The sequence below is a fragment of the Patella vulgata genome, chromosome 1 (genome assembly GCF_932274485.2).
Source record: "Patella vulgata chromosome 1, xgPatVulg1.2, whole genome shotgun sequence".
Taxonomy (NCBI): Eukaryota; Metazoa; Mollusca; class Gastropoda; family Patellidae; genus Patella; species Patella vulgata.
Genome location: NC_065879.2, coordinates 26,481,557 through 26,503,685, shown reverse-complemented (window position 1 = coordinate 26,503,685; position 22,129 = coordinate 26,481,557). Strand labels below are relative to the sequence as shown.

General features: G+C 35.2%; 1 protein-coding gene and 1 long non-coding RNA gene across 4 annotated transcripts; one reads left to right on the top strand and one right to left on the bottom strand.

The window, feature by feature from the left end:
- Positions 1–332: 332 nt before the first annotated feature.
- Positions 333–9,654, bottom strand: LOC126829041 (pleckstrin homology domain-containing family B member 2). Of its 2 annotated transcripts, none has more exons than XM_050558989.1 (6): positions 9,522–9,654; positions 6,651–6,732; positions 6,290–6,435; positions 3,855–3,964; positions 2,771–2,970; positions 333–2,299 (listed from the first exon to the last, which is right to left on the bottom strand). In XM_050558989.1, exons 2-6 carry the CDS (start codon positions 6,697–6,699, stop codon positions 2,169–2,171), a joined length of 636 nt encoding a protein of 211 aa, XP_050414946.1. In that variant the 5' UTR covers positions 6,700–6,732; positions 9,522–9,654; the 3' UTR covers positions 333–2,168. The 2 variants fall into 2 exon arrangements, with proteins under 2 accessions (XP_050414946.1, XP_050414947.1); XM_050558990.2 differs by lacking the exon at positions 9,522–9,654 and adding an exon at positions 9,419–9,470.
- A 5,828-nt stretch (positions 9,655–15,482) lies between these two features.
- Positions 15,483–19,615, top strand: LOC130014102 (uncharacterized). 2 transcript variants are annotated; one of them, XR_008789079.1, is made up of 4 exons: positions 15,483–15,605; positions 17,490–17,606; positions 17,841–17,933; positions 18,944–19,615. It is a non-coding gene; the product is annotated as an uncharacterized LOC130014102 (long non-coding RNA). The 2 variants fall into 2 exon arrangements; XR_008789078.1 differs by lacking the exon at positions 15,483–15,605 and adding an exon at positions 17,187–17,248.
- Positions 19,616–22,129: the final 2,514 nt, after the last annotated feature.

Sequence of the window (22,129 nt, the reverse complement as noted above, 5' to 3'; positions counted from 1 at the left end):
GAAGACTGAAAGCTATGCTCACAGAATCTCGTTGGGCATTTGGCAAATTTGTATAATACTTTTGACACCGTCTTACACATGACAAACTGTTGTCTTTAAGTAACGCTCCAGTAAATTGCATGGCACTCTATTCCAGAATAATACCATCTCAGACCGATAACTCGATCCAAGTATTGATTTCTGTATTGATTATGTCCTTCCTCTTTCTCTTATCCCGAGGGCGAGGGACTGGGAGGAACCTCCAGCTGCCAAATGCAATATTCTGAGACCTCTCCAAATCCACCCCTTTACACTCAGTAGATTTTCATTGATATTAACTGTTTGTGTAAACAGAATTTAGGATTGTTTATTGAAATTCTCGGTCTCAGTGTATAAACACAGGTACATGAAATTGTAAATAGGAAATCTTATTCAAAAATGACATAATCCTACAAAACTGAGAATAAAAAGGTTTGAGACAAATTACTTGATCCTGAAGTTGATTATCTCCCTTACTGTATATGGATTAACACCGACTCTGCAGGCATAATATTTAGTCTTAGGTTTATGTTATTTTTAAAAGAGATTTTCCATTTTACAAAGTGCCTCCAGGCAATAATTCAATATAATAACTATAGTGCTTTCTATATCACATTTTTGAAGTGTATATCATAAACAATTACAATAAACAAATTTTTTCATGTTAACTAAACAATCATCATAAGCATCAATATTTAAATACATCTATAGGTGCATATCACAGTCATTATTTAATTATGATTTATTATGAATAAAACTAAGTAGTAATAAACGCTATTAATGTGGATAAATTTGTGGTCAGTGAAATTAAAACTAACGACTTATAATACAACAAGGACTAATCATGGAATAAATGCTTGGTCATAAATTTGATTTGAATTGCAAGTTTCATTTATTAACATTCAATAAAAAAAAGATAGGTTGCCAGGCAACAAAACATACGCCCACAGGAGCTAAATCGTCCGACAAGTGTTGTCGCATATTTATTATTTTGTAGGTAATTGGGGGCCTTTACAAGACAGTTCCATACAGATCAGATTATAATTTTTGCCGTTTGAGGGTTCACAAGGTTCTACAAACTGAAACAAGGGTCTCAACTCTGGAAGTAATCTACAGAAATTGTTGAAATTTGACAGGCTTTTTCGTTTTACTAATTTAAATAATGCATATAAATTTTATACAGATTAGATGATCACTTTCGTCACAAGGTTCACAACCGCCATAACTCTAGAAATTATTGACAGAAATTGCTGAAATTCAATAGACCTCTGTTTCACAAATTTAAACGATGCATATAAATTTCATACATATTGGAGGATAACTTTCATCAATCGAGCATTAACAAGGTTGAACAAAGTGAAATAAAGGCCATAACTTGCCCATAACTCTTAGAAGTAATAAATGGAAATTGCTAAAATTCAATAGGATTCTTCTCTTTACTAATTTAAATGACGTATGCAAATTTCATACAGATTGGCATATAACTTTTGATGTCAGATTGTTCACAAGGTTCAATAAAGTGAACCAAGGGCCATAACTGGAGACGTAATAAACAGAAATTGCTGAAATTCGATAAGCTTCTTCGTTTCACTAATTTAAATAATGCATATAAATTTCAGAAAGATCGGATGATAACTTATGGCGTTAGAGCGTTCACAATGTTCAATATAGTGAAACAAGGGCCATAACTCTAGACGTAATGAACAGAAATTATTGAACTTAAATAGGCTTCTTCGTTTCACTAATTTAAATCATGCATATAAATTTCACAAAGATAAGATGTTAACTTTTGGCATTAGAGCGTTCACAAGGTTCAACAAAGTGAAACAAGGGCCATAACTCTAGACATAATAAACGGAAATTATTGAAATTAAATAGGCTTCTTCATCTCACTAATGCAAACATATATCAATTTTAAAAAAACTGGATGATAAATTTTGGCGTTAGAGCGTTAACAAGAAATTATGGACGATGGACGGACTGGGGCGACGGCAATATACGTCCACACTTCTATGTGGCCGTATAAAAATTCAAGAAAGCACTTTAATGAAAAATACAATTTAAAAGAAAAAATATATAAAATTTTCAAAATCAAACATAATGTAAAACCAACTCTTCCTAGGCGATTTAAGCCCATATTTGCAACGTGTCTACCAGAGGTATGGTCCCCATAGACCTCGTCTTCGATAATAACATGGTGAAGAATCCATATAGACCACTTGTTGTGGTGGAGGAGCATTGATAACGGTAGTTGCACCCATTGGGCCTCCTGCTTGATACACTATAAATATTTACAATTTATGTAATAATTACAAACAATGCAAAAGCAACATATCATTTGATTACTTGGTAATCTACAACTGCATCAACTTCAGTTTGATAAAGGTATGTATTTATTATAACACTTATATTTCTCGAAAATTGCTAATAAGCTCTTACTGAATAAATCATGATCAATTAAGGGATATATTAATGTTTTGGAGATCATTGGATTTTCGGTAATTAATGGAGTGTATAATTGGTTTGAATATGATATATTTTAATGACCCCCTGACATATTATAAATAATTAATTACTTATTTTCTTGCTTACGTTATAATGGCCCTTTATGACATAGATTAGACCACGTCTGAGTTTGAATATGGACCCAAGATCATCATAGATGAAACATTATTTTCCTAATCATTAGTAGTCTGTATACATGAATTTGTATTCATGGTAAATACCTACTACTGTTATTGAATATACTGACCTTGTGTTTGTGGTACAACTGTCACAGCTGGTGCTGATAGAACACGACCTGGATAACCAGAATAACCAGAATGATAATAACCTGGTCCACCAATCACAGTTGTTGTTGCCAAAGGATTAACAACCGTTTGGTAGGAAATATTTGTGGCACGTGGAGCCATCATCTGTGTCCGAGCATCTTCTAAAGCGATCTTCCAAGCACTGTAAAATACAGATAAATATATATACCTTATTATTAAAGAAAAATCCATCTAGGATTAATTAATTGTGCATGTAAATCCAAACCATTTCAAAGTATAACTTTAACTATACTGTAGGTAGGTGATTTCATACTAAGAGAAATACCTGATACATCTTTCACACATCGTTTCATTTTATGTTGGTAGTGACATCATGAAAATGATATCTTTATTTTGGTTCGTTTTTATGGTGTACCATAGTATTGATCAATCCTATCTGTTCAGCCTAAGTAGAAAATGCTCATCATCGAACTCAGACAAGACATTCACCTAATGAACATCTACACCAATTAGTTTGAACATTTTACCACAATTACATGTAGATGCACAGTTATTGTGTAACAGACAGACAGATGTCCCCTTTTATTAGTACCCTGCTCTCTTCGAAAGAGTAGGGACAAAAAAAATACAGAGTTGCAATGAGAGGACACCATAATTAAATATCTGGGGTCAGTACAACTGTGGAAAATGCAATGATGTGCCAATGCTGACCACTCAACAGTGAACACCAATAACGTGCCATTGTGATAATTCAAGAGGGCATGAGTACCACCAGTGCCACTGAAAGCATTGCAATGAGAGTGGCGACAGATTCCACAAGGGACCTTTTACAGACTTATCTCCTCCATGTACCGACGATGCATAGAGTGTGTGGTTGTTACAGGTGAACACACATGTTACTGGCTTTTGATTTTTACATTTCACTGAAAAGAATATTGTTTTGACCTCAGTGGGTTGTCGTTGATTTTCTTGTATCAGTAAATGTCCAGCCTACACTTGTGCCAAAAATCACATTTCAGCGGCATTATGTCTTGGCACTGTGCCTCAGTACTATAATTATATTACCTCATATCATCTGGAGTCTCGGCACAAAAAGCAATTGATTCACCATTGTTCATATCCAAGACAAAAAGAGAAGACTTGCCCATTCTATCTGGTGGTGACAGAGCACCACACTGAAAAAAAGATACAGAATCATATACTTATTACTTATTAGTTTTCAGACCATAATCGGTATTTCTGTCCTAATCATGCAGCAATTATTTGGAAGGAACTCAGTGGTCAAAGAATCCCTTTTAAGATTAAGTTACTTACACAGACTGAAATCTAGCAAAATGTTTAACAAAAATAACATATTTATAGACTTCAATAATATATGATCATTGGGAGGGCCATAGTAGACAAGAAAGTTTCCAATTCTTAACCTGTATTGAACATACACCTTATACACTGATCCAAATTGGATCCCTTTATTGAAGAAGTAGTGCAATTTAACATTTTAATCTTTTATTTTAATATTTTATAAAAAAAACATTATGGGAGATTTTAATAGAGAGTTGGGTATTCTTGCTATTACAGTTCAAAAATAGATGATGAAAGAAGAATATATTGAAAATTTCAGTCAATTTACTATATTCTGAACAATATAATTTTTGACTAGAAATAGGAGTCAACTCTCTCTTCACCATCTCCGAGAATGGCCGATCGTTTGATTGACAGGCGTTAACTCCACCTACATAATCTCGATTATCAAGTAACGTTTTCAATGGCTGTGGTACCGTTACCCTATTCAGTTTGAGACAGGGTTGCAATTCAATTCGCTCACATTTATTTCTACTACAAATTAAAAATAAGACTTTAAATATATAGATAAGAAGCGAAAGTTTGAAAGGAATGGACCAAATCAATGAGGCATAATTATAGCCGACTTCTTGTTAGCCTGCGTGTACTCTTGTACTGTAACTGGTAGGCTACATAACTCCCGAAGCAGACAAATAGGAAACAGTGATCCAATGGGGCTGCAATTCAACTGGGGTGATGTTAGCTGTGATAAAAGAACGTATAATACCGACATCCAAACTCTCATTTTAACCACAACTAAACATAATATCAAGGCCGTATAAATGAAATGAAATGGAATGGGGTTTAACGTCCTACTGTTCTGCTCCTAAACTGGGCTAATGAAGACGGGCATACGCCATACAGTGTGCTATGAGGTAAATTTTGCCCGGGCAGCAGCGCTACAGCCTACTCTTATATCGAATTCCAACTGCCAAGGGATCTTTTACGTGTACGCCAATATGTACACGGGACCTCGGTTTTTTGTCCCATCCGATCGACTAGACAGTTGTCCTTGCCAGGCCCTCCCTCCTGCATCACTGACAAGGGGAAACCACGCAGGAAAATCTGGATGAACTTTCTCGGCCAATGCAGGGATCGAACACCCGACCTCCAGGCTAGTGAGCCAGCGTCTTACCCACTTAGCCATGTGATCCCCAAGGCCATATATATCGAACTTTCAATCAAATTGACTGACATGCGACATCGCTCAACAGTGGCCTCGCTTCGTACACTCTATAATTTAGCCTCGATCTAAAATTTTTGGGGGTATGACGTCAACCTAACGGTTAATCTCGGCTTACGACGCCATTTAAAAATTTGTGCTTGTTGTGTAAATAAAGATCTAATTTATAATTTCTATGACATCTGAAGCCTAAATAAAGACTTGCAATAATCAGATTTAGCTCTTGCATAATGTATGTTTAAGTCACATACACAATGAAGTATAGCTTATAATGCATTTTGAAAAATTGCCAACAAACGTTTTAACAATAGAATTTAAACAATAGAATACAGATAATATTACAAACACAGTCAACACGTGACATTTCTTTGTCATTTCTTTGTCGTAAGTTGCACAGAATAATAGTATAATATAATTTATGTAAAACATGCTCTGACTGGGGTATATGAGCCTACTCTTATTTCAATTTCAAAACCAGATCATAAAGGGCAATTTATTTTAATAATGGTAACGCGGGTAGGCTATTAGATTCTTCAATGTTAAAGATGCATTTTGTAAGATTTAGATAAAGAGCTGGTCACAATGAAAAATGAATATAATGAAATTTCAGTCAAATTACTGTATTCTGAAAGTTATGAGTGTTTGAAGTTTTGACCAGAAATAGAAAAATTGCCATGATAAGAAAGAAAGTCCTTTTGAGTGACATTCATTTTAACATTTGACAAGAACAAGCCAAGTATCAAGTACTATTGGCATGATAATAAACAAAATCTTAACTGTCAATACTTTTTTTGTGTTTTAAGTGACTTTCATTTTAATTTAAACTGATTATATGGTGCGGATACACGTAGTCTCATCCATTCAATATCTCAGCCAGCTGATGGTCTAAAGAGTTGATTATGGGCTTGTCATCATACTAGTAACTGCATTCATTTTCTGTTTAACAATAATAATAATAATTTAATATACTTAATACCTCAAATCCTGTTCTAATTTTCAATACTTGAGCTCTTACAACAATCCTCTCCTCAGCTGTATGGTGATCAGGACTTTCAAAATATCTCAAATCTCCATTTCGGTCTAGAACAACCCAATTCTTTTTCCATCTCTTCAGTACAGAGCCTGTTGAATTACACACATAACAGAATACATTATATGAACCTTTGTAAATAATTTCATTTTTGATAATGTCTAATTTTCTAGAGCTAGTAGGATATCATACCTTCTAGTCCTACCTCTAACATCTCTGTTGTCAATTTATTGGCAAGATTTAACATAATTGGTACAATGTTTTGTATGTGCCTTTAAAAACAATAGAACTGGGTACCAATACTTACTTTCTCTATAAAGCCAACCAGCTTTTGCTATATCTTGTCCTGTTGCCATGTCTTAATTGTACAATCTATTGTTTTATTTGATCTGAAAATATAAAATCAATAAAAATATATCTATTTAACCTTACATCCCACTTCTACTCGTTGCCACTGGCAACCTTTGATAAAACTGTCCTGTTTAATTGCAATACATGCTTAAAAGTATCCGTGTATCAGAAATGTACAGAAAGAGTACTGATCATTTCTGATACACAGAAAGAGTACTGATCATTTCTGATACACGGATACTTTTATACCGTTTTAGATATCTATCAAGCAATAAGTAGCGGAGGTTTAGTCCGACCCAGATCGCAATTGATAACGAGGCTCTAACCAATGTACATGAAACAACTAGTCAAAATCATAGTAACAAAACAAAATGGGGGGAACTACATGGCAGTTCAAAAACATATACAATGACATTAAATTAACATAACAACATACTACAAAAATCAATTATTATACATACCAATTGGCATCTATATCATAATTTGGTTTGATTTATATTAATATGCAAAATATATAAATTAGAATATTGAATAATTATTATAATTAATTGTGATGATAGAAGGCGAAGTTCTCTTGCTGGACACTTCACAGGCATTGAAAATAAGCAGGATGAAAAAAAAAACGCCTAGAAAGTCATAAACTTTATTACAAATAAATTTCAACGGAAGAACCATCCGCCGATGCATACTTTCACCAGGAATGACCCACGTTTCGCATTTCCTATACACTACACGCGATTGTTTTACGCTCAGAGTATCATAGCAAGACGCACGTGTGAATACTACTCAGGTCGTCTCTCCACTGCGAAATCATTCTACCATGAAATGTAACGTGAGGCTCAGAAAGGGATAAATAATGAAAGAACTTTTCGGTTGAAATGACTCGATAATAAATACTATTTTTCACATTTTGCTTCACAATACTCGATAGAAATGTGATGTAAGTAACTTATTAGCACCTTTCCTCGGTGTATCGGTGAATATCAGGACAGTTTTGGTCGGGAGCCGCCTCGGCTCATCATTTGAAACAAAAATGTTCTATTGCACTGACTTAAACTATTGTAATGATTTCAATTTGCTTGAATACAACCAAAAATTCATTTTCCCAGAAAAAAAAAAACACATCTGAAAAATTATTTCATACAGCCCCTTTAGTCAAATAATGTCAATTTGTTTAACTTTAACTAATTTAAATGCCTATATTAATTATTATTCTGACCTTAAAGGGGCATTAGGTAATAGTGAAAACTGAATATGCTGGAAATTTCAGTCAAATTGCTTCTCTCTGAACCGCAATAATATTAGCGATTTAATTTTAGGCTAACCTTGATCGTCATTACTACCTTTGGTATGATAATAAACAAAGTCTTGATTATCCATTTTTACGTTAAATCATCCATTAAAAAACATATTCAAATTTCAAATTCACTAAATATTGCAGACTAACAACAGCATCAAGAACTGATTATGGTCTTGATAAGTTAATTAATGTCTAATTAATAATTTAGATAACATTACTGCCTAAAGAAAGACCTGCAATAGGCAGATTTAGCCCTTACATAATGGGGGCGCCCCCCATTTTGGGCACCAAATGCTGGGAAAATTTGGGCACACAATTGTATTTTGTAAAAGTTGTATAAAAAAAGATATTGTGTTCTTGAATGTGTCCAATTTAACAGCGAATTTATTATTATTATGTAACATACTAAGAACCTAACTACATTTTTTGGGCACCAACCACCACCGCCCCCCAGTCAAAAATTTCCCCGTACACCTATGGTGACAAGACAAGTTCTAGGTATTACAAATGAAATGGAAATGATGAAATCATTTATTTATTGTCCATGCAGGTGGTACCAGGGTATTACCGTACCGGTAAATTTATATTTCAAAATACTTAATATGACTGATCATCATATTTTTAAGATTTTGAACATTTAACAAACAGTAAATTTCCATACAGAAGAGGTCGGTGCATACTCAATCTATCTGTTTGCACAGGAATGTGGTAACTGTAAAGAACATGGACAAACTTAACAGTTGAGGTAATGATATATTAATTTAAATTATGATCAATTATTACTATCATCCAGATAAAAACAAGTGTACGGTAATCTACATGTAGATATACAATATATATATTGACTACTGCAAATTTTTATCCACACACTGCTACAAATATATAAATGACACACAGATTATAAAAAAAACCTGTTCAACTTAAAACTATTAAAAGAATGTCTCTCTGTCAGACAGTTCAATAAAATATGAATCTGTGTTTATTATCTCCACAAGAAGATATTTTCCTGATAGGTGTACTAAGTGGGATGTAGAGGCAGTACCCCTCTCACCCTTCAAATCTCTGTATTCCTTTTCAAACAGATTACAACTACATAATCATAATCTTCAACCAAATGAACCATGCTCAAAAAATCAATTCAATTCATCAATCGTTCGAATTAGTCCCTGAATAACAATATATTATATACCTTCTCTTTATATTATGATATTAAACTTATCAGAAAATAGAAAAACAATGACCAGTATGACTATCTGCAGTCGCCATTTCGTATTTTGATCATAATGACAGAATGCAGGTTGACACTGACACTGCCTGGTTCAGTGTGGTTGAGCAATCATTTTGATGACACGTTCGTATTGTAATGTAAGTCACCCTGGGGTATATAGACTGTGTCAATTTCATTAGTTACTCGTCTTTCCTACCAGATATTATTTACTTCCGTCAAAAAGGAACCAAATGTCATAAATTAACTTCGAAATAAGAAAGTAAATCAATATAAATTCCTTGTGACAAACAATAACAAACCTCAACTTTAATTTGCGTTTCCTATTTCCGACTATATCTGCGCATGTCTGTGTTATTCAGCATCACATGACTTCTAAAAATAAAAGCATGCTCATCGAGTGGTAGCCACAGATAGGGTGACCCATGTACTCACAGAAATACAGTCCACCGCTGATAGTTCGAGACTACCACTGAAGCGTGCACATTCGCCGTGCCGAGACCAACTTTCTGACAGTATGATACTATAAATAGCCATGGCGCGTGCAATTCTCTACAAATCTATCAACTATTACAGCCGTAAAATATTTATTGTTGACGATTTTGAATAGCAGTAAAATTAAGCTTCTTGGTTATTACAGCAGATTTAGAAATTACGTTCGTTTCATTTTTTAAATCGCTTTATCATTAACTGTACCGTTAAGAGCGGCATCTTTTGGTTTAGTACAAATAATATCTCTGAATCACTCGGGTTAGACAGGAACATGATACTAGCAGTAGTTTCATTTTAATTTTACAAGCTTCTTAAAACGGTTGTTGGGCTACCTAACGTGCTTATTTCTAAATTCAATTTCTTGTTCTAGCTTTCTGTTATGTTTCGTAAAAAAAGTAGTCTTGATTATCCCGACCTGTCAATCAGACGTAGAATGGTCGATAGACTGGTTAAGCGAGACTAATTTCAAAACAAGGGCACGTAACCTATCTTTTACTCAAAAGTGTCTGGATGTTATGGACGACTCTTGGAACCAGTTTTCAGTCTATTATTTATACGTGATTAATGGTCATAGCTTATTAAGTACAACATGATCTTTTATTTAGTGACTATAATTGTGTGAAACTGATTTGAGGCTTGGCATATATATAAATATTGTGGCGTAATTGTCGAGATATATGGAGATATTTATTTATGGTGGGTCACCCTACACAGGATACGGTTGTTCGAAGCTTCGTGATCGTTAACTTGCTATAGCGACTCATGAACACGGAGTTAAATAAACAGGTCACAATTCTATGGAATACAATTACTTCTTATTACATATCGCTTTTAACGGAGACATTAAATTGCAGTTATTTTTAACGAACGAAGGTGTTGGGCTCCCTTATAAGTATGATCTTATCGATTTAACGATGGTATTAATTTTAGTCGGATATGTCACTGTCAGTCAAAGTATACTACCCTTAGCAAATAATCCTTTTTATTTTATGATCAGTAGTGGAATACCGCGTTTTATCAGTGAAATAAAAGTGTTATTCCACCGGCTAGTTGTTTTTACATAAAATGATTGTAAAATCATAAAATAAATAGAACATTCGTGAAAATATAAGTTTTCTTGCTTCTCGATGAAATAAAATATGTTATTCACTCTAAAACGACAAATATCGTCTATACCAATGTAGTTTTATTAATATAGAATTCTACAGAACAGTCTAGAGATGGGGGGGGGGGGGGCATTTTCTGTAGGATGAAATTGTATAGTATCCTACAGAATTTGGGGGCCTGTAGGAAATAACGGCCCAAAACATTGTACAGTTGCTTTTATTTTTTCAACAGATTTCTGCTGAAATTTCTATTGGAAAATAATACTATACTATTCTCAATAAAAGGGTACATTTTGGAAAATGGAAATATTTAAAAATTAAACTTCTCATTAGCCACTAATTATGCATTCAAATCATAGTTCAATGTGTCCAGATTGTCCGTCAAAAAGGGTTTCAAGTTAACTTTTAAGATATTTTTTTCACGTTGGATTTCGTAAGGCCAGTATTTCATCTTTTTGTACTAGAGAAACGTACGTTACCATGCTTATAAATTATATTGGGCATAAGTGTTGACATTATTCAGTGATAAGAACCTTGTTTTTTGAAAGGTAGATTATCTGCTGAAAGTTTGGACACCCAGTAATCCTGTATTAAGAATCATTTTTGCAGCGAAAACATTTTATCTTTCTCAATGTAAGTGGAAAGAATTTTATATCCTATACTTATTTCAAATGCAGTGTGACCGTCTAAATTAAGGTTTTCAAACATACATATTTCTTTAAAATATTGTACATTAATTATATTTCTATCAAAATAATTCAACAGTTATATAAATACTGAAAATTTACAGATTCTCTATTTACTGTTTGAGATAAGGTAAAATAGTAACGTATGTTACACAAATTTTATTATTGTCCAAAATAAGATACATTACACTGTTAATAATAAATGTAAAATTACAGTAAAAAATATGTAATTTCATTCACATAACGCTGTAAAAATACCACTGCATGTTTTTATACTATAAATTTACTGTATTAGTGAGGTAACATGGGATTACTGTAAAAACAATTGGTAAATTAACAATAAAAGTGTAGTTTAAAGTTAGAACTATATTTTTATTACATTTAATCTGTATTGATACAACTATGTTGGTTAAAAGTACATGTATGTTGTACTTTAACTGTTTTTATGGGTAATTCTACTATTCAAATACGTGATTTGTGTACAATTACAGAAAACGTGTAATTGTACATCTCTTTAGAACTTTAACATTGACAGACCTTGTAAGGCTTCATTACTTTTCGTCTATACTATAGTCCACTTATGAGGGGGTATAACACTATAGGGTTATTTTAATCACATCCAATTAAAATAAATGTTATAAATTAAGGGTAATGAAACCGAATTTATATTGGTCTGATTAAGCAAGTACAGGGATCATCCAGATTTTCCGACGTGGTCCCCACTTGTCAGTGATGCAGGACGGAGATCCGGACAAGGATAGATGTCTAGTCGTTCAGATGGGACGAAACACTGAGGTCCCGTGTATACGTTGGTGTGCACGTAAAAGATGCCTATTAAACTGTTAAAATTATATGCATATTTACAGTTAAAATACAGTGTCCGATTTGTAATATCACATAGTTTGTTAATTTACATTTAAAACGATGTAAATGCATGTGAATACAAAGATTATGTAAGATTACATCACACTTAATGTAGAAATACATCCATATGTCAGTTTACATTATGTGAGCTATATATTAAGAGAATTGCAATTTGAATTATTATTTTTACAGCAAATTGTAAATTATCTTTCAAATAGTGGCCACATCGGTAATTCCCTCTTTGGCCACATGTAAGATTATATCAAACGTAATGTAAAAATACAATCATGTGTCAGTTTACATTATGTGAGCTGTATATTAACAGAAATGCCATTTGAAATAGTATATTTAGAACAAATTGTAAATTTACTGTCAAATAGTGTTCAATTCGGTTATTCTCCTTCGACCATATATCGAATTTTGTGCAAAATGTTTACTGTTATATCAGTAGACTGCTGTGGCGCCGCTTTCCGGGCAAAATTTCACTCATAGCACACTGTATGGCGTATGCCCGTCTTCATTAGCTCAGTTAATTTTACTTCATTGATCGTTTTCCGAAGATCTGTAAATATGAGTACCGTCCCCTTCTACTGACAAGGTCGGTCGCGTAAATTATTAATTTCCGTCCTAGCCCTGACATGCCCAGTAAAATTAACTAGAAAGCGATACATTTTCGACAAGGACTCAATAGGACGGTTCCTGAACGTACAGGACGAGTGTAATGAAACCTACGTGTAGAGCTGAACTACACACCCATATACCACACGGCAATTACGCCCAATGAATCTCTGTGATAGTTATCAAGTTCGTGAAAAATCTGATTTTTGACCGAATATCACAGCTGTGGGTTTTGTTCAGCCAAATTATGGAAGTATGTGTTATTCAGCACTAGTATCATGACGTCATAACCGGCTTATCAGTGCACAATATTGTTTTTAGAATTATAGTGACTTTTTCTTATCATATCAGTGTATTTTCTAATTGGTAAATTTCTAATGAAACAATCATTCTCATTTTCCATATCTTTCGTTTTTAATTCAACTTTCCAATTTCAATTCTTTGACCCGAAAGGCCAAGGAGGCGTGCATGGCAAATGCTAGCCTCAACATTGGGAGCCGCGGTGGCTCGAAAGTCAGACAATGAAAAACGTCTAGTTTTTCGGATGGGACGAAAAACCGAAGACCCGTGTACACATTGACGGGCACGTAAAAGATCCTTTGATAGCTAGAATTCGAAAATAAGAGTAGGCCTAGACCTTAGCGCTTCTGTCCGGGAGGAGTAGGCGCATGTAGATTTTCCTTAGCCCGAATGGAGCAGAAAAATACGACGTTAACCCTCATCTTTTTCATTTTCATTTAGGCTAAACACCGGTAACATATCTATAAGATGATATAGATCTATAACCTACTTTACAGACCATATATAGCCATGAGGGGATCACGTGGCTAAGTGGGTAAGACGCTGGCTCGCTAGCCTGGAGGTCGGGTGTTCGATCCCTGCATTAGCCGAGAAAGTTCATCCAGATTTTCCGGCGTGGTTTCCCCTTGTCAATGATGCGGGACGGAGGATCTGACAAGGACAGCTGTCTAGTCCTTCGGATGAGACGAAAAACCAAGGTCCCGTGTATATATTGGAATGCACGTAAAAGATCCCCTGGCTGTTGGAATTCGATATAAGAGTAGGCCGTAGCGCCGCTGCCCGGGCAAAATTTCCCTCATAGCACACTGTATGGCGTATGCCCGTCTTCATTAGCCCAGTTTAGGAGCAGAACAGTAGGACGTTAAACCCCATTTCATTTCATTTTATAGCCATGAGAAAATTTTAAAATTAAAAGCTCATTGGCTATCATTGCCACAGTGTTACGATTTGTTTTCACACGGTGGCCCGCACATGTAACAATTAATAGAATACTTTGAATGCTGTCTTGCATAAAATTTAAGCAACTATTTGGCCCCGGGTTAGCATAATATATTCATTCTTTAATGTTTTGAATGCTTTATTGTTTTATTTATTACACAATAATCATAGTTGAAAGGAATTTTGATTTTGTTGTTGTATTTTTTTAAAAAAGAACAAATTTATTTACATGTAACATACTTACTTACTTGAAAACGACAAGAGGAACTTGTTGTAACGTAGTGTGAAATAAACCCAGTGATTGTTTTCCATATAAATTTGTGTTTTATATTATATGTAACATACTTATCTTTAAATTGACGCTTAGCCTGCAGTAATCTACAATTCATTTTTCCACCATTTTTGTCTTTGTGGCTCGATGATAAAGGAGAAGTATCGCTTTGACACAATATTTATAAGCCGACATTTTATACTGCCCGTTGGTCCTTCCACCTTTGGCTTGTGAACGCGATGGAGTTGTTGATGGATTCTTTTCAAATTTGGTGTGAAGCATCGTAGTCATGGGAAGACAAACCCTATTGATATTTGGTGTCCTATAATAACTTTCCTTTCCAGAGTAATCCCCACTTTGCCGAAAACCTCGTGGACGCGATAGAGACTACAAACGAAAACCCCTTAACAGATTGCTTTTTAAATTTGATTTGAAGCAATGGGGTCACGAGTAGACGAACCCTATCGATATTCAGCGTTCTGCGATCTTCTGTTTCAGATTTATCACCCCTCGGTTGAAAATTTTGTGGTCGAGATAGAGGCTATAGATTTTAACGGAGTCAAGCATTGTGGTCGTGAGAGGAGAAACCATATCGATATTCAGTGTACCCCCCCCCCCCCAAACTCAACAACAACAACATACACGCACACTTACTTTTTAACGGATTGTTTTCAATCACCAGAGGATAAACCCTATTGATTTTCAGCATTCCGCTACCTTTCATTACAGAGTTACCCCCCTTTTCCGAAAGCTTTGTGAAGGCGATACAGGCTATATTACATAAATTCTCATCGCTTGAACTATATTTAGCCAACCCCGTGCCATTTTCATTTAATGTATTTAATAAACAGTCTTTCACAATTTAAATAACTGGTTTCTTTATTTCATGTCAAAAAGAAATTGCGAGGTCACGCCGTCATCTTAGAGTGTGTATTTACGCAGTATGTAAAAATTACGCCTATTTTAATACCTTTATCGTTTAAACTATGTCAACTTCATCATTGTCGTGACTTTACTTTACTACGTTCTAATGTTAAAATATGGACGTCAAACAGCAGCATATGTACATACGTTGCCTTGTATTGGGTGGAGTAACCGGTTTCACTACAGGTGAGGAAGGTAGAGGTGTAATGTAAATCTAGCCCGTTCTATACACTCTAAATATTGTAGCCTATAGTTGAAAATATGACACTGGTTTAGTCAACAAGGGTTTTAGCCCCATCTCCACCCCATTGCCCTTCGTCGGCCATTTTGGTTGGGACGTTAGATGAGCTATTTGGGATGGACCGTACATTAGAATATACGCCGACAGTTTTGCGTTGCGGGCATGGGGGGATGGGTCTCCATGGCGACAGCACCCCCCCCCCCTCCACCTACCAACGAGGCCCAGTCCCAGAAGATTAAAAGCAGCTCAATTAAATATTATGCGTCGCTATATCTAGACTCTGCCCCATTTCTGATCCTCTCTTTCACAAGAATTTGCTCCAAGCAATGAGGAGATACACCCCCCCCCCCCCCCACACACACACCGACACATTTATGTTGCTTGTGGCTATGGTGCGGCATCGCAGCCTCCCCTCACAAAAATCCATGGCGACAGCACCCCCCCCCCCCACACACACACACGCACATTTATGTTGCGTGTGGCTATGGTGCGGCATCGCAGCCTCCCCTCACAAAAATCCATGGCGACAGCACCCCCCCCCCCCCACACACACACACACCCCACCCACCCCCACCCCACCACCTCCCAAAGAGGCCCAGTCCCAAAAGATTAAAAGCAGCTCAATTAAATATTATGCGTTGCTATATCTAGACTCTGTCCCATTTCTGATCCTCTCGTTCACAAGAATTTTCTCCAAGCAATGGGGAGATACACACACACCCACCCACACCGACACACACACCCACACACATTTATGTTGCTCGTAGCTATGGTCGGTATCGCAGCCTCCCCTCACAAAAAACCTGGCTACGCCACTGTGCGTCGATGTGGGCGAATGGTACGACAAACCGAGGTCCACGCACACGTTGAGAATCACGTATAAAACAGCCTTTAAAGACGTATAGCTCTGTTTTTGGAATATGAATGTATGTAAAGTGATTTATTTTCAGTTTTTAAAAAATATATTGTAATTTCTAATCAATTATATTCGGTGAAATACGTGAACAGTTCATATTGAATGGCAGTCGTTTACACCTGCTTGGTACATTCTACACGTTTTTAAATTATTATTTTGTCGTTTGTGTATAAGCCTTTACTAATAACTTTCACGCCGTGTTGTAGGATAAGTTTTTATTTTTTCATTACAAAATGGCACCCGAAACCATAGGGTACACGACTCGCGTACTGATTATAAAATGTTAATTGTGTCGTAAATATTGGATATTAGGATCCTATTCCATTTTACGTGAACTATTTTACAGTGTATTTGTCATTGCTACATACATTAATATACATCACTATCTAACGTTTATTCATTAAAATATATAAAAAATACACCGGCAAAAAATATGTAAACACACCACAAGAAAGACAAAATGACTTCTCCCAGTCATGTTAATTAAAGCCGTATCACGTGGGAATGCTCCGAAGGTTGTAAACAATCATTAATAACTGATGACAACCAAGGTTCATCATTTAGTATAAAAGGAGTCTGTCTAAAATTTACCTGTAAATTATGTTGAGGACTTGAGTTTGTTAAAAAAAAACACCTATAAGCTGGGCATTTTAGACTACAATTACCAATCAGGTAATAATTTTGTCATCGCATTTTTAATTAATATATTATAGATCATATCTCGGATATTAAATATTATGTTTTTCAATTATCGTAACAATCAGATAATATTGACATAGCATTTTTAATTATATATTATAGATTGCTCAAAATTTTGTTAATCCGCATGCGTGATCATTTCTCGGATATAACTATTATGTTCTTCATTTTAATCAGCACGCGGACACTCACAAATAAATATCTGCATGTTTAGTTTCAGGAACTATTAATTCATATTTTTCTGGTAAAACAGTAGCGTATCGACAAATAGAAATGTTTACCATCTTAATTTTGTTGATGATTGGTATTGCATATGCATACAAAACTAAAGGTAATATACTAATTTCTTTGAATTGTGTGTCCAGGAAAGACTAAACTTTTATGTTAATTATGACAACAACTTAAAACCTCAAAACTAAAGTAATGTCAAGTCACTGTTGTGGCAAAAATTTACTTTATATTGCCCCCTGTGTATTAACAAGAAACATGCTACATGTTAACAATAAAAATAAATGATATGCTTGTATTTCAAAAGTTATAAATTTCCATATCTTTATGCTTACAGAATGTGGAATCTCCTGTGGACTTGGTTGCATACATCAAGTATATGAAAATGGCTGTTATGGATGTTATTGTGGTATATTGGGAATCATAAAAAGTGAGTAAATAAAATAACATTATGAACCATGTTTTGATTAATGTTATAACTCGAGTACGAAAGAAATTTAAATAGAATTAATTATATGTTCTATCGGGACTAATTTGGTCACTCATTCAACATTCAATTTTTTTTTTTTTTTTTAAAACTAAAAGCATAGTTTTTCGGTCTCACAAAATAATTTAATAGACATGAAATTTGTTATTAAGACTGTAATAACTGAAAAACAAGAGCATTTCAACTTGTCAACCAGTAAAATGGCGGTAATTCCAATACAGGGGCGTGATCGTAAGAAATGAAATGTGGTTTAACATCCTACTGTTCTGCTCCGATTTGACTAATAAAGACGGGCGTACACCATACAGTGTGCTATGAGAGAAATATGTCCTGCCAATGTGTACACGGGACCTCAGTTTTTCGTCCCGTATGAACGACTATACGTTAAAAAAAACTTACTTATACATACATTAATTTGATCATTTTTGTTAAGAACATGAATAAAGTTGTCTAAATATAATTCTAAACGTGATATTTGTATAAGTTGATCATTGAACAGTATACTCTTGATTTTAACATCTTTGTTATTTGCGCTGAATATAACAAGTTTACTTTTATGGGGATTAAAATCAACAGAGAATTCATTTACTATAAAAAGCATAGACGTCAGAGCAAGAAATTAGAGTTATGTCATCAGCATATGAGCACCAACAAATACATGTCCAATATGGCAACCCAACTTGCTCTTTTTTAGTCTGGTCAGTAGCTCATCTATATAGATACAGAATAATATCGGGGAGAGAACTCCACCTTGTTTCACACCATTAGTGGTATTAAACGTGGGACTTATGCAATCCGCCCATTTTACTCTCACTTTGTGATTTATATATGAATTCAGTAGAAATCGAGCTTCTAGCGGACATAGGCCCTTCGATAATAGCAAAATCTAAACAATTTAACATACTGGATCCTGTCAAAAGCCGATCTCTAAATGTTTCATATTTTGTTTGCAGCTTGTCCCGATTTTGTGGCCTGCGGAGTTGGATGCAAGGATTACCTATATCCTAATGGATGTCGATTGTGTTCTTGTAAAAGTTACAAGTGAACTCAAGATACAGAAAAATAAGAATGACAATTAAATACAAAAGAGTATTACATGTATTGAACTACGTAACCATTCGTATTCCGGGTGCTGCAGTAATTCTACAAATCGACGGAGAAAACGAATCTGATTTAAATACAGATCTATATTTTTACAACCAGTTGTAGTGGGAGGTCGCGATAGAGGTGATACGAGTGAATTTTGATCTAATGACGTCGCACATTTTTTTTTAACCAATCAGCTTTGATGTTTCTAGTGGGTTACCCACAGTTCCGCGCAACTCACGCCAAAAACTCACCGTAACAGGCCGTTTCATTGGCTAACCCCTCACATCATCCAGAATACGGGTTATATAACAACTCTTCCAGATCCTTGTGCAGTAAAGGCAAGTAAAACCAAATTTTGAACTATAAAAATCGAAAAGAAATAGGATCAGTGTTTTAATCAGATTGTGGAGAACACTAATTGGAGACCACGCATTCATTGCCAAAAGAAGAAATCTGATCACATAATTGTCAACAATACGTCCAGTCATAATATATACATATATATATTTTTTTAGAAAATAAAATAAACAAAGTTGTATGACAAAAATAAAAGAAAGACTTAAATAAATCAATTTTCATAGTGTTTTACTTTATATCCACGGGGGTCAGGTGGCCGAATGGTTAGCACGTGCGCGCTGTATTGAGTCAACTGGCGTGGTTTCGATTTCCCGGTTGTACGTGACAAGGATTAGGGTCGCCTGTCCAACTTTTTTGGTTTTCTCCTTGTCCTCCAGGTTTCCTCCCACTGCTAAAGACCCTTACGCGCAAGCAAATTGTTGAAATATAATTGAACCATGTGTTAGTCCCGAAATGACTTAGTATTTGTCGAGTGGACGTTAAACCCCATTTCTCTCTCTCCCACTTTATATCCAAGACCAGCGAGACAATCTTATGTGTTTGTATTACAACACACATGTTCGTCGGTCCGTCTGTCCTCTAGGCATATATTATTTATTTAGTATTCTGAAAACCCAATACAGTGAAACAAGTTTCGTTTATCTGCAAATATTGCCAGTAAATTTAATCAAGTGGTGTTTTCATCAAAATTTATATGGGCATTAATGAAGACGGTGCATTACGCGACTCGTAAATGTTTGTGGGAGCTACGGTGGATCAGTGAGTAAGACGTTGGCTCGCTAACCCGGAGATCTTGTGTTCGATCCTCGCGTTGGCAAAGAAAGTACATCGAGATTTTCCGACGAGTTCTTCATTCTCAGTGGTGCAGGACCGAGGATCTGGCAAGGGACCATGGTATAGTCGTTCGGGTGGAACGAAAATCCGAGGTCTCGTATACACACTGGCGTACACGTAAAAAATTCCTTGGCAGTTGGAAATCGAAAGAGAGTAGGCCGTAGTGCCGCTGTTAGTGCAAGATTTCCCTCATAGTACACAGTATAGTGTATGCCCTTCTTCATTATCCCAGTCGGAGCAGAATAGTAGGACGTTTCATTTCATTTCACGAGATGGTTTGTACCCGTGTCAGGTAGGATTATACGCTTAATTGTAGTTGCTTGTGGCAGGAATGTAATAAACAACAATAATGAATTATTGCTGTTTTAAAGAAAAAATTGACAGTTTTACTTATTTAAGTCCTATCTGATTAACATCGTAATTTGCCAGGTGAAACTATAGTATCTCTTATCTTGAATCGCACTTTGAAATTATAAAAAGATAGAATTAAATCTCAAAATACAATCATTTATTCATTCCAGCTTAGTTTTGAGTTCACATTGACTATTTATTTGCAACATCCAGAGAGAGAGAGAGAGAGAGAGAGAGAGAGATGGGGCTTAACGTCCACTCGACACAAACTAGGTCATTTAGGGACTAACATATGGTTTAATTTTATTTCATTAATTCGCTTGCGCGTAGGGGTCTTTAGCAGTGGGAGGAAACCGGAGGACCCGGAAAAAACCCACGAGGTTGGACAGGTGACCCTACTCCTTGTCACGTACAACCGGGGATTCGAAACCACGCCAGTTGACTCAATGACAGGCCGTATGATACCGCACGCTAACCATTCGGCCACCCGCCACCTCCCCCCCAACATCCAAAAAACAAAACAAAACACAATGATAAACATGTATTTAACTTAAATCCATGTATTAAATGAAAAACTGTGATAATTTGTTTCGTACTACTCAATTAGTTTGAATAATCATCCTTTAATAATGGGCAGTTTATTATATTGAAAAACTTAACTTTTATTGAATGTTTAAACTTTCCTGGGGGGGGGGGGGGGGGTTCTCTCCAGAATTAAGATCAATTATTTTTGTTGTAAAAGAAAAAAAAATGAAAGAAAGCAGATATAATTTTCATCAAGGTTTTGTTTATGATGAGATATTCCAGACTTATGATCAACTGATGAAGCCTGGAATCTTTCATGTTAAATTAGAGGATGGAAACAAAGAATTTGAAACTGCTGAGGAATCAAATGAATGATGTAGATGGTGTATGGTAACATTTGATATAATTCCCGTAGAAAAACAAATTATTAATAACGCCAAAGAACTTCGGGGTATTGGTGAAACCAATGTCAAACAGAAGAATGAAGCAATGGTTGATGTGGAATCTAACATGATGGATGAATTAGTAAATTTTCCAAAATGAAGATCAAGAGAAGAAACTAGATGATGTCCAACAAAGAAAATGACAGAACTGTTGACAAAGACAGTTAAAATATATAAATGTGAATATTGTGGAAAAACTTTATACAAAAGCAGTTTTCTAAACACGAACAAAATAAATCCACTTGTAACCGAATTTTAAATGCCATCTCTGTGAGAAAGCATTTCATGAGAATGCTGATTTTTGAAGCATCTGTTTGGCGCAATATAGCCCGATTGGAGCTGACGTGCCATAAAACTCCATTTCATTCATTCATTGAAGCATCTGATAATTCATTTAGGAACTCGTCCATCCACATGCGAAATTTGCCGCAAATCATACAGCGCATTTGCAAAGATTTGATAAAATGGAAATTTGTCAGCATTTAACATTCTCTACTACAGACCATACAAATAGGACATATTCAAAATAAGTCAGCTCCA

Excerpts from the sequence above, each read along its gene's own strand:
- LOC126829041 (XM_050558989.1), bottom strand. The coding sequence starts at position 6,699 with ATGGCAACAGGACAAGATATAGCAAAAGCTGGTTGGCTTTATAGAGAA. Across the intron at positions 2,971-3,854 it reads GAGACTCCAGATGATATGAG|TGCTTGGAAGATCGCTTTAG; the intron begins GTAATATAATTA and ends TGTATTTTACAG. Across the intron at positions 2,300-2,770 it reads AGTTGTACCACAAACACAAG|TGTATCAAGCAGGAGGCCCA; the intron begins GTCAGTATATTC and ends AAATATTTATAG.